The 13,299-nt window shown below is 33.6% G+C and overlaps 4 protein-coding genes across 4 annotated transcripts; all 4 read left to right on the top strand.

Moving 5' to 3' along the window:
• Window positions 1-649: 649 nt before the first annotated feature.
• Tsp_01047 (conserved hypothetical protein) lies at window positions 650-2,778 on the top strand. The gene is made up of 6 exons (XM_003376776.1): window positions 650-804; window positions 955-1,069; window positions 1,150-1,366; window positions 1,410-1,450; window positions 1,624-1,751; window positions 1,848-2,778. The coding sequence occupies exons 1-6, from the start codon at window positions 650-652 to the stop codon at window positions 2,776-2,778; spliced, it is 1,587 nt and encodes a 528-aa protein (XP_003376824.1).
• A 242-nt stretch (window positions 2,779-3,020) lies between these two features.
• Window positions 3,021-3,471, top strand: Tsp_01048 (conserved hypothetical protein). The gene is made up of 2 exons (XM_003376775.1): window positions 3,021-3,081; window positions 3,182-3,471. The coding sequence occupies exons 1-2, from the start codon at window positions 3,021-3,023 to the stop codon at window positions 3,469-3,471; spliced, it is 351 nt and encodes a 116-aa protein (XP_003376823.1).
• A 57-nt stretch (window positions 3,472-3,528) lies between these two features.
• On the top strand, window positions 3,529-4,701 carry Tsp_01049 (conserved hypothetical protein). The gene is made up of 3 exons (XM_003376774.1): window positions 3,529-3,619; window positions 3,721-3,938; window positions 3,961-4,701. The coding sequence occupies exons 1-3, from the start codon at window positions 3,529-3,531 to the stop codon at window positions 4,699-4,701; spliced, it is 1,050 nt and encodes a 349-aa protein (XP_003376822.1).
• Window positions 4,702-10,767: 6,066 nt separating this feature from the next.
• Tsp_01050a (putative fibrinogen beta and gamma chain protein) lies at window positions 10,768-13,042 on the top strand (the record flags this gene model as incomplete). Its single annotated transcript, XM_003376773.1, has 5 exons — window positions 10,768-10,852; window positions 11,088-11,204; window positions 11,300-11,419; window positions 12,632-12,763; window positions 12,974-13,042. Coding segments are annotated over exons 1-5 (523 nt in total), but the record flags the coding sequence as incomplete, so codon positions are not given.
• Between the last annotated feature and the right edge of the window lie 257 nt (window positions 13,043-13,299).

The following is a 13,299-nucleotide window of genomic DNA, read 5'->3' as shown; positions in this document are numbered from 1 at the left end:
TCTTTCTTGGTTGATTTGCAATTTATTTTCAAACTTGGCGAAATTGATCGCATTGCTTAATTAAATTTTAACGATGAATAATATTAATATTAGCAGTAATAATGGCAATTCAATTCTTTTATATGCAGTGGTGAAAAAGAAAATGATATCAATTATGATTGATATAAAAAATGTAATACGTTCACGGCACACAAAGCGTGCGTGTTATTTAAGCCCGCTTTGTTGCTGTATTGGTTTATTTGGCTGATTCGAATGCGGGAAACATTATGTTTTCAATTTATTCCAATATCATAAATTGAGGAAGTTTATCACTGAATTCTCATCCTAAGTGTATTTCTTATTATTCTGCTTAATGGATGCTTATTCGCAATATCATGCGATACGGTTTTCTTTTCGATATTTTGTTAATTTCATTTATTGTCTGCAATATTGTTATAATAAAACTGTTGAATGAGAAACTTTTTGGTTGTGTTCTCTTTTGCAATTACTACTAGCATCAGCCAGAATTTTCGAGAATTAAGTTGCGCTGTTGTGCAGTGCAGAAGATTACTTCAGCTTCAGTGTGACCACAACTGCCGCTAATCTAAGAAATTTCTATGATGCACTGCAACAACGAGAACAAAACGACCGGAAAATTTCCACTACGAAAATGCAACAGGTATCGTATGATAGATATGGTTGGTTCTTGATTTTCAAATGCGTTTTGTTTCTGTTGTTAAAAGAGAAATTTTTAAACGGCAGTTTGACTACAATGACCGTGGATATCGATGCATCTGCTGTGAAATTCACTGATGGCAATGTCAGGTAAGCATGAGATGTTTGTTTTCTTTTAGTAACTGAAAATTAAAGCAAAATTACACCTGCTCAGTAATCATTATGCACGATAAAATTTCGCATTTTCCAAAAATTTATAATCACCTTTTTGCAAGTTAAATATTAGTGAAAAGTATATAGGGAATTTTTGGACAAAATGCTCAGCGGATTTTATAGTCTAATTATGGTCATCGTCGGTGTGAGCTGTGAAGTTTCAACATTTCTATTTAACTGCGACAAGACGCTTTTGTACAAAGTAATACGCCTTCACCAAGCTCTTCCATTTTGTTTCATTTACTTTAATGATACCTACTTTTCACAGTTTATTACATTTAGATATTCTACATTTATTTGTTTTTCATTGGTCTCATGTTTTACATCTTTTGGTTTCTTGTGAATTTTTCAAAAGTAACAGGCTGGTTGTGGTTGAAAAATTGCCAACGTAACGACAGAGAAGTTGGTTCTGGAAATTTGACGCTGAAAAGCTCCTCTGACAAGCATTTGATAAGCATGTATTTAAGGATTGGTACCTTGGGTAAATTGGAATGTGGTGGTATGTTGCTCTTTTGATGCTGGTATATATTATGCTGTTTCAGTGTTCGGAGTGCTGGGCATGATAAACGACGGGATAATGCTGGTGATGTCATTCTCCTTTAACTGCACTGAATATATGAAATTTGTTGCGTACATACTGAGCGCGCTGTTCAGATTCTTTCAAATGGCTTTCATATTTAGAAGTTCTGGAGTAGAGAATTTTTGTTTAAAAAATGCACAATTTTTGAAATTTAACTTTTCATTTCATCGTTGAAGATGGCCATAAATCGACTGGGGACATTTACGAAGTTTGGCTTGATGCACAACTTGGCGGTCAATTTGATCATCGGCTTTCGCAGCATTGTCATGGAAGAGAAGGGAATGATCAAGACGATAATTTTTCAGTAATTGATATTGTTTTTATGAAATGAAATGAAATTTGCATATTTATTGAAAACAAAAAAAACAAATTTGTTGATGTTTTTCTTAAAATTATTCAGACAATCTGATTTCGGAGATTTGTTCCGTATTGTCAACGTCAGTTCCGATGGTACGACAGTGTCGACGAACGATTGTGAAAATTCCCACGAGATACTTTCATCTTTGAGAACGTTTTTCACAACCTGCGAATTGGAATATTCGTTGATCTGCGCAATCACGCTTCAGCTGGTTTGGATGCACAATTCAACGCCGAGGCAGAAGCCTCGCGTAGGCAAAATAGTGAGCCAAAAGCTCAACGTCGACTGTTCCTCTTCGACCAAAGGTTTGATGGTCGGCTTGTTGTTTCTGGTGGTCACCATCGTCTCGTTGGTGTTGTTCTTCATCTTGCTGGACATGGGAAAATTGTCGGACGCGATTTTACTTTTCTACATCAACGACGCAGTTGTCTACATGGTCTGCACAGGGGCGGTGGTTGTGGTGCTGTTCCAAATTCGACGCTTCGCCTACGTGCGTCAGAACGAGCATGTGAAGCGCATCGACGACATTCTGCTCAGTGTCGGTTTGCTTGGTCAGTTGTCGTTCTGTTTGCTGTCCTTGGTTTTACCGTTCAATGTGAACCGGGTGTCCATTTTGATGGCGTCGGTGTCGATTCTGTGCATGGTGCAAGTGCTGCTGCAGACGGCATTGTTGTTCACTGGACGCCGGATGCGCTGTGCAAGCAGTTCCCATTTGAGAAAAAAGTCCGGCAGGCAGGTGGTCGCCTTCTTGATTGTCTGCAACTTGTCGATATTTTTGATCAACACATTCCAAGCTGAAAAGGCAGCTCTCAACTCCTATACGGCCGACGTGTACAACAGCAGGCTGTGGACGGTCGTGTTGCACAGCACGATCCCTCTGAGGACGTTTTTCCGTTTCCACTCGTCCGTTTGTTTGGCAGAAATGTGGACAACGTTGTATCGTCAAGATTTTGGTGATCGTTTGAAAATTTAAAATTTAATTGGCACCAATATATATATTCATACCGTTAACGTGAACGTTTATTTATTTATGAAATACATGTTTCACAAAAAAGAACAAAAAAGTACATACACGCTTTGTTTGTTAAGAAATTGGTGACTCATTTTTTGGGGCATAGGAACTCCAAGTGCCGAAATCTTGCATTGCGAAGCAGTTTGCCGACGTTGGAGTTTTGTCGTTTGACGACGACTGTAATTCAGAAAACATCTGAGCTGATGAACACTGAGCTTTTGGATCTTCAGTTGGAGCGATCGACGCCAAAGCAGTCTGATTCTCGTAGGTGAATCCGTCGAACGAATCGTTCGCCAGTGGTTCCAAAAAGCAATCACCGCTGGCGCTTTGCTGCACTCTGGCTTGGACTTTTTCCTCTTGCCAGACGAACAGTTTGCGTTGCAAGAAACGAATTGCGCAAAACAGGCCGACCAGGCACAACGTTCCAAACAGCAGGATCAATATCCCGTAGCTGAATTTTACCCGGATGCTCGAGTGGTACATTTTCGTTTCAATCTCTGTGCAGTAAGAATAGTGGGTGACGTTGAGAAGCAAATATTGCAAGCAGAACGTGTAATTGCTGTTCGCGTTCAATTTGGACGCCGTGTACGTGTAGCCGTATTTCGGCAGCGGTATGCTGTGCGATGTTCGATCATCGCTGGAATTGTATTGTAAAATAAATTCACCGTGCTCCCAAGGATCAGTGCTGGCATTCCAGGCGACCGTTATTGAATGCCATTGGACTTCAATTGGGAAAATGATAATTTGTGGAGTTTCCACACGCAGGTGGACATTTATCGCTTCAGACGGCTGTTGATCCGCAGTTTTGCAACAATAAACGCCCGCGTCGGACGGAAGCAACGAGGATATTGATAACATTTCTCGGCTGATTTGCAGTCGAGATTCTGCGGTAGATTTCTTCAGCTGACTCCCGTCGGGTAGAGTCCAAACGGGATCGTCTTGCAAAGCCGACTCAGTCAATGCAATGCAGTAAAGTTCTACCGTGTCACCAATCCTACCTAGGACTGTTTTGTTGCCTTGTGGAAGGAGTAAAGTTGTGCAATTGTTCAGTTTTGCATTTTCTGAATAGTAAACTTTGGCGTCCACTACTGAGGCATTTTCAGCGATGCACTGAGTGGGCGGTGAGATCGAGGCACTTTTGAGCAACGTGTCCTTGTTCGAACACTGACAATTCAACGGATTGTTGCTCACGTCTACCGTGAGCGATCGGTTTTGAACGAACGGGATGTTCGGTGCTACGGCCAGGTGATTGTTGTTCAAGAAAAGCTTTTCCATCTTTGGACAACAACTGCTCAACCAGTCGGTGGACACATATTCCAGCAGTGGACAGTGAGCTATGGTCAGACGCAGCAGACCTTCCACACCGGCCAGAGCTTGGTCGGTCACGACGAGCAGATTTTCCAGATGGCTCAACGACAGTGTTTCCACGTGGATTCCGTAAAAAGCATCGACGTTCAGCTTGGCTATTGGATTGGCGTCGAAATTCAACTGCGACCAACTGAAACCCAGCAAAGCTTTCGACGGCACCGACGTCAGCGCATTGTCAGCCAAGTTCAGGGTGTTCAACTTTCTCAACGGCTGAAAAGCCCTGTCGTCGATCAGTTCCAAGCCGTTGCGGCTCAAATCCAGACGTTCCAAAGAGGTGCAGTAGAAGAAATTCCTCGCTCGCAGTTTGACCAACAGATTGTCGCTCAGATCCAGGCTTTGCAAATTTGGCGTGAAGCGGAACATCGTCTCGCTTATGTAGGCAATTCTGTTGCTGCGCAGATGCAACTGGCGAAGCTTGTCGAGCCGAAACGCATCCTGGTCGATGTGCTCGATCTGATTTTCATCCAGCCAAAGCGTTTCCACGTTCGGAAAGCTGACAAATTCATCTCTCCTTAGAACGTGAAATCGATTTTGCTGCAAGCGTAACTTCCGTACTTGGTTGTATTCGAAGTAAGAAGCCGCATCCGAGATCCAATTGTTCGACATGTCCACCTCTTCTGCGTTGTTCAAGCAGCACATGTCGGTCAAATCGGCCATTTTGGTCGATCGCAACGTGAACGAGACAATATTTTCCGGCAAAGTATTGAAAACTCTGCGCACTTGGTCACCGTCCAGCTGTAGCTGGCAGACAATCACCAGACCAATTGGATTTTCAATTTGAGTGGATGTGCGGAACAATGTCGAATTGTACCAATAATCTTTGCAAGTACAACTCCTGGGACAGTCGTATGAAGAATCCATCTGCACGTAGGCGAGCACCGCTGAAAAGCTTATGGAACCGACAACAACAATCAGCCGGAACACTATTTCAGCAGCTTTTGGCATGAAATTGTTTTTCTGAAACTTTGCAATTGAATACAATGAATACAATTTTTGAAAAAGGAATTATTCATATAATTAAAAAAATAATTTAAAAAGCAAATTTTGAAATAATTATTAAAAATAATTTTTTTCCAATATGCTGCCATCCTATGTAATGTTTGTTGAAAGCAGACAAAAGAGAACAAAAAGCATCATTTTTTCATTTCTGCTAAAGAAGCCTGAACTTTTTTTCAAATATTGCTATTATGCTTTATTAAAAAAGTAAGGCTTCATTGTTAACTGTAAATTATTAAATATATTTTGCTGGAGTATTCATTCATTTATTTGTGAAATATTTATAAATCAAATCTTATCATTAAGTTTGCTATTATTCATTGGCATATTTATTTATTTATTCATGTTCTATAAGAAAATTTAAAAATTAATAATCGAATAGTAGGACAAATGCTCGAATTCTCAAGTTTCGCATTGCATGTAAATACTGTAGATGAAGAAGTTAAAATTAACTTATTTCAGTGATAAAAAACTGCATACAATTTATCATACATTTATACTCTTATGCTGCAATATTGCATTTCCATATGCATTAATTTTATTTTTTTACAAACATCAATTTTTCAAAATAATATAACTACTAATAGCAGTTGTTTTTCAAAGAATATCATTGAAAACTTTTAGTTGTCAAATAAAACTTTTGTAGTTGTAAGCTTTTTAAAGTTATACTATTCTTTGTGAATTTTTTTTCTTTTTATCGTTTGCAATCTATCTATTGTAAGCATCTAAATCATCATTTTTACAGATTACTAAAGCTCACGATTCTTTCTGCTCAGTAATTGCTCGAATTGCATGGGTAATCAATCAGTTGCATAATCAACTGCAAATATGTACAAATTACTTCCATTTGAAATTCAAATTAAACAAATTAAAAAATATATTTATAAATGTTGAAAGTTACTTTTAAAAAATATTATAAGCGATGCGATAATTTAATTTAAGCAATTAATGTTTTGTATAAAAATAACTGCAGTGTAAATGTACAACGTATAATATATATCCAAGCATACTTGATTTAACATAAAGTACAGTGTAAATGAAAACAGTAGAACTCACATTGAAAAGCTATTTGGATAGAATTGAAAACTTTGAAATTTAGCTGACTTGAATCTTCGCGGTTTCGATCGTTCACGGTGAAAAATAAAAATTTGCACAAGTTATTACTTTACAATAACACTGAACAAAATTGTAGTGTAAAAAGTGTTGGGTTATTTGTGCTTGCGATGTTCACCTGCAACAGGCGTTATCGCTAAGCGACAAAACTATGCATGTTCGAGCCATTTATTGATATTTGCTGTATACAACAACAAAGCAGTGCTAAATATTGAATAAGCGCTTAGGCGATTGGCCAGAGAATTGCCAAATAATCGAATATTTGAGATGACCATTCATTTCAAACATACAATTACTAGAGAAACATGCACATTTGAAGTGAAGACGAAATAATTTATGTCTTGAAATTTACATTTTATTGCTTAAAAAAACCATAATTTCAGATAATTCCTATTGGATTTAAGTTTGCGATGGTCAGGCAAAGCGTTGTATTGAAAATGCGCAGAAGCAGATTTTTTCCAATGAAGACGTCATTCATTAAGCCGACTTGAAAAATAAAAATTAAATAAAAACCAATTTTCTGATCATGAAATGCACTAATGGTGAATGATAAATGAGACGCTTTGAGCGCAACAAACGTTCACATTTGGCCTTTGATTCATAATCAATAATGAACCTGTCTTTGAAAGCAACAGTTTTAATTTTAACAAACGATATTATTTGGAGACAATTTGCAAATTTATCTTCTTGTTCACAAAATGACTCCCATTTAGAATGATTCCTTTAAATATTTGTTATTTATCACCATTCATAGTTTAGCTTGTTCTGTTATGCAAGCAACAATTATGCAAATTCTGCTTAACATAAATTTTGCCACAAAATTTTAAATATTCATTTTTAAACATATTCATAAATAAAAATGGGACATTCTCAAAGAGATATTTTCTATAGCTTGGTTGCAATTTTTATTCTTCTACTAAACAGTAATTTTTAAATAAGGTGAATTTATTTGCCTCAACAAGAGAGCATTTTAAAGTAATTTTTTGAAAAAAATGTTCATAAAATGCTATTTCTGTTTAATAGAGCGAACAATGCTTTTCAGTTCATCAAAATACAAAACGAGTTTCCCGTATTTCAGTGAATCGGTTTACTTGTAAAAGCATTTGAATTTCATGCATGAAAAAGCAACCAGAATTTTACAAAACGTTTAAATTTTAACTATCATCATCCTGCACAAATTAAAGCAGAAATTAGCATAAATCAATTGATCAAAAATGTCTAATTATTTAGTTACTTGTAGCATGCAAAACTGTACATGCTTTTATGAAAAATTATATTTGATTTATCATTTACATCATTGTTGAAAACTATTAGTATTTTTGGATTGGGTGTTTTTAAGTAGAAAGGAGATTATATATGTATAAAGAAAAAAACATATCAACAATGAGAATATATATTATCATATGTTTGTAAAGATAATTCATAAGAATTAAAAAGTGAAAAATGACACACATACACACACCTCGAGTAAATTGAAATAAGCATCAATGTTTGCAAAAGTGCTTTTGAAGCTGTTGTGAAAAGAAGTGAAAATTTTCTTGTTTTCTATAAACAAAGAAATATGCTTTTGTTGTCAATGTTGGAAAATTAAAAAATGATTTATGCTTGACGTATTTTGGTGTGAAAGAATGCGATATTGCCGACAGAAGTGCACTTAGATGGAAAGTGAACTGCAAAATGCAGTCGAATCAATTTTCCCACTGCACAGCATAATCCTGTCACGTTTATCCAATTTGTAGCATTTGCTGATGGTTCAAGTTCATTAACGCTGCTTCCTGGCGTCAAGGATGATTATCCAAAGCTTAATGAAGTCAAGTCTTCGTAATCGAATCAACGTGAGGCTAGCTTCAAACTGCCAGCCAACCAATCACACATATTTCTAGACTTGTATTCAATAAAAATTCTGATCAACAATTCCTATTCGCTAAATACTCGCGGATAATTTGATTTGCGATTTTATATAATTTTTTTTTCATTTACTTAAAATTGCATTACTTTCTCAAAATACCCTGAATGTATATGTTTCACTTTAAATCGAAAATTTACAATTTTTGTTAATCAAACTGAAATCAACAGATGATTTTTGCAGTTGAATTTTTACAAACAGTATAAAAAATGTTTAAATTATTATTTGTTTGAGAAATATTTTTAGAAGTACTTGAATCTCTTTATTTAAATCAAATCAAAATGTGATGCTCACTTTGAAGCGATATGAACTGTGAATTAAAAAATTATTTCACCTAATCCTATGAATGAAAATAAAATGATCAAAAATGAAACAAATACATTTTAAATCTTAGTTGTGGTGAAATTACTGAAAATTAATAAAATGACTAGTTAGTTATTTAGATCCACTTTGTTAAATTTTCAAATATGATAAGAAGTGATGTAAATAATTTTGTCAATTGATCAAATTTGAATTTTAAATTGCTTTAAAATTGAAAAAACTGTGCATTTTCATTTTTTGTTATACTATAATGCTTCTCATGCATAATGAATCTGTATAAACAAATCAGTTGATAAAAGCAGAAATGGAAATTACTTATCAAAGCAAATTTTGTCTTCTCATGTACGTGGTATTAAATTTAAATTGAATGTATCAAAATTGGAATATTTTTTCAAGGTCTAAAATAAATTTGAATACTGTACTTTACTTTCATCAGCTGTCTTAATTGAGCAAGTCGATCAAATGATTTGAATAATTATTTTTATAAGTAAAACAAACCATTTAAAAAATTTTTCTTAATACTTCATATTATATGATAAATATATTAGATTACAGTATGAATCGAGATGTGCTTAAATTATCACATCATTTTCTTATTCAGTTGCATGTTGCAAGAAACTAAATAACATACATTTTTAATAAATTGATTTATGCTAATTTATTCTTCAATTTGTACAGGATGATGATAGTTCAAAATGAAATGTTCATCTGTGTTTATAGAAATGAAAAATATACATTATTGCAGTATTTGAGATTTGAAGTAAAATTTCAGAAAAATGGCTACAGCAAGTTTCTGAAGTTGAAGTAAATAATTTTATTGCTGTCTTTACAATATTACAAATTTTAGCATAATTTTTTTGCAATTTAATTTATTTTTTAAGAAATGGTAAATGGAAATTAAAACATTTGTTTATCAACGGTAGTGCACTGGTGAGAATAAAGTGCTTTTAAATTGAGAAGGAAAGTTTTAATGAATTTTGTCACATGCTGAAAAATATCCTCCTATAGTTTAAATGAGGAAAAATTATAATAAATTAATGCATCACGGTTAGCAGTGGTTTTTTGAGTTGTACAACAATGCTTCATCTGCAACCTATTTAGCTGCTGACCTTATTGGTAATCATCTTTCAAAAATTATGCCAATAGGTTACATGAAAAATTGCTGTTCACACGGAAAATTTTCAATAATTGTTATTTTCGCATTAGGGAACAAATTTAATTTCCAATGCAATGATGCTTTTCAACTTGAAAAGGAAAAAACAAAAGACTATTTCCGTGTTATCTGTGCATGCATATGAAACATAACTGTCAGAGATTAAAATTCTGAAATTTGTATTTTACAAAGAAAGAAAAAAAAATTTTTGTTTTTTCAGAATAATTTTTCACAACGAACAAAAGCTCAAATACAAATACAAATACAAATGAAGCATACTATGTATTAAAATGTGTCGAAAGAAGAAATTCCTTTGAATGAGAATAAATTTAAAAATATGAATAATAAATTTAGGTCAATATTAGCAGACGTGATGAAACAGTGACAGCAGCGGAGGATGAGTCTAATGCTGACAAGTGCAAACGGACATTCTGTTGCATAAAGTATGAAACTCATTGTTCTATTTATAAAAAATCAAAATGCTGCGTCTAACTGCGGAAATCATGAATACATATTTTATCGACCAGTTTTGTAAAAATGAAAAAATACAGGAAATTATTATTTTTTGAAATTATAAGTTTATATTGACATGATCGTTGATAAATGAAAACAACCAATCTTAGGGGTAAAATAACTCGTTTGGCAGTGCATCACTTGGGGTGTGGTATTTTTTTATCTAAACATACGGAAATCAGTTTTCAGCGTAGGTAGTCGATTACAATCGTGAAATGTTCATCATTGTGTCGACTGATTTTGAATTGATTGGTTGTTGGTGGTAAAAAAAATATTAATCATTCGTTGAAAAATTTCTGAATTGCAGCATTTTTTCATTTTTACATCCAAATTAGCAATCGACATATTGCGACGAAAAGCAACCAAACTTCATGACAATGCTTTTGTGGATTGTTTGCTTTCTTGGAAATTTTCTTACACTTATCGCTGTGATCCCAACTTTTCCTAGTCAAATTGGACCGTTTGCAAATCCAAGCGGTAAAATATAATAATAATGATAACTTTTATCCACTTTTTATTCATGGCTATCAATTGAACAGAATACCCTGATCGGGTGCCTGGATCATGTGGAAGTCCCGATATGTTTGACTGCAAAAATGGATTCTGCATACCGTTTCGCCTGGTGCGCAACTGCGTAGATGACTGTGGAAACGCTGCAGATGAAGGTTTTTCATATATCCGTGAAGGATGGTACTTTTGCAAAAATTATTTTGCATTTTTCTAGAATGTGGATTTGATAAAGTTCTTTGTGATGTCGAAGTCGATGGTTGTGGCAAATGTATCAGCCCTGATCGAGTTTTTGCTGATTGTCTGGATCGAAAATGTGCTTACTTTTCATTTTTTACTGCTATTGCCTTTTGTATACGCCTAAAGCTAATTTTTTTACTACAATTTAAACAGATCATTCATACTGCCAACTTGGAGCATACACGCAAAGATTAATGCCTGTATTCCGCTGTGCTACAACTGCCAATTGTGTACCTTTCGAATGGCTCAACGATGGGCATAACGATTGTGGTGACTATTCAGACGAAGGTTAAATTAAATACATTATTATTAATATTATTTTGTAATTAATTAATTATTTATTTATTTTACTTTTGCTATTTCAGATCCTTGTCTTGAAGGATTCCTTTGTCGACAGAAAACTATTGCAATGAATCAGCAATTTACCATATGCGAATGTATCAACCGTTACAGCAGTAGAGGAAAAGCTTGGCTGAAGCCTGATCGTATGTTTGCAATTTTTTTTCTTTTCTTGATATGCAAATTAAACAATTCTAAACAGCATTTTAAATTATTGAAATTTATAATTCCATCTATCATTACTGTAATTATTAACACTCATTTCATTTGTTATTATTATTATTAACATCTCACACATTGCAACTTTTGATTTATTATTTTTCCAAGATTCAAATTATTCAGATTTATTTTCCAAAATATGAGATGTTTTCATTTCAGAAAAATTTTTAATTGTGCTTTTGAATGGTCAGTGAATTTTATTGTTTCTTTTTGATTCATATTAAAATACCAGGTACTGTGAAATAACTGAGAAAAAGATGTAGAAGCAGTAGTTCCCTTATTTAAATTTCTGGCAGATTATTGTTGGCTTTTCAAATTTGATAAATGACACCAAATCACGATGACTCAGTGCTTTCAAATTCAAAAAAAATGCTGCTAAAAGCCATGCCCCGCTTTTATGTACAAACTGCTTCATCTCTTGATTGTAAAACAGGAGCTCGTTGTTGCAGCTAGTGAAACGCCAACGTGTAGATCAGTGCGTGCCAAAATCAATTTGTAGCATAATATATCAAAAGTGATAAAAATTATTTTTTGCCTTTTAATCTATTAATAATTTTTTAAAATAAATTTTACCTTGACATTTAGCAATTTATAACTCACATTTTCATTATTTCAACAGCCTATAAATTTAAAGAAAACACCAGCAATTAATTCGTCGACTGTTATTAAAAAAATTAGTTCAGAAAACTAGACTGCAGTATATAATATTTGTAAACAGTTAACACTTGCTTATTAAATTTGTAGACTTAATTTAAATAATTACTCTAAAATATCATTAAAAATCTTTTATAAATGCTTTTAATACGAATTGCTTTTTGTTGATTTAATAATTTTATAAAGTAATATTCCATGAAATTTGTATTACATTTCATATTTTAGAATTTTAATAAATCAAATAACGTTTAAATGATGAAGTAACTTTTTCCACGAACTGTAATACAAGTTTTATTTTATTAGGCTAGCTTACAATAATGCTTTCCGTAAATAACTATTTCAATGGTGGACTGAAAAAAATTTTTAATTTATAAAAAACAAACGTAATTGATTATGTAAATGGTTTTAATTTATTTCAGTAGTTATTGATTCACTGGAAAATTTTTTTTCGAAATTATTGAAATTCATAAACAAGTAATTTTCAGCATTGCTTCGGCGAATTCCTGGAAACTGCTATTCAAAAAATTCTCTCATGTTCGACTGCGGAGATGGCCTATGCATTGATATTTCTGAATTTCGAAACTGCGTTGTCAACTGCCCAGATGGATCTGATGAAAGTAAATCATGCTCTACTTTTTTTAATTAAATTCCTGAAAATTACATGAATTAAATTTTAAGTAAATTTTTTTGCATCATTACTCATTATATCGTTGTTTTTGTTATTTAATTTACAATTTCTGCATGTATCTGCAAATTTTATATATGAAATGAAATTTATGAAATGAAAGTATGTATATTCATTTATTAAACGAGTATTTTTATTTTAGGATGCTGGCTTGGCACTCAACACGGTCCAGATGGATGCTCCTGCGTTGTGCATTCAAGTCCATTCCTTGGTTTGAAATAATTTTAACAATAAATTTATAGTTAATAAAGTAAATAACCTTTTCTTTTTCCATTTTAAAGATTTAATAGAGAAACCGATAATTCCACTCCCGGAACTGCCAGATATATTCCCAGAAATTCCAGATATATTGCCAGAATTACCAGATATATTGCCCGATTTACCACATATATTGCCAGAATTACCAGATATACTGCCAGAATTACCATATATACTGCCAGAGCTACCCAATATCTTGCCTGAATTACC

Source organism: Trichinella spiralis (genome assembly GCF_000181795.1).
Source record: "Trichinella spiralis strain ISS 195 chromosome Unknown Scfld4, whole genome shotgun sequence".
In the NCBI taxonomy this organism is placed as follows: domain Eukaryota; kingdom Metazoa; phylum Nematoda; class Enoplea; order Trichinellida; family Trichinellidae; genus Trichinella; species Trichinella spiralis.
The sequence above is the reverse complement of the archived record's forward strand: the minus strand, read 5'-3'. Positions and strand labels throughout refer to the sequence as shown.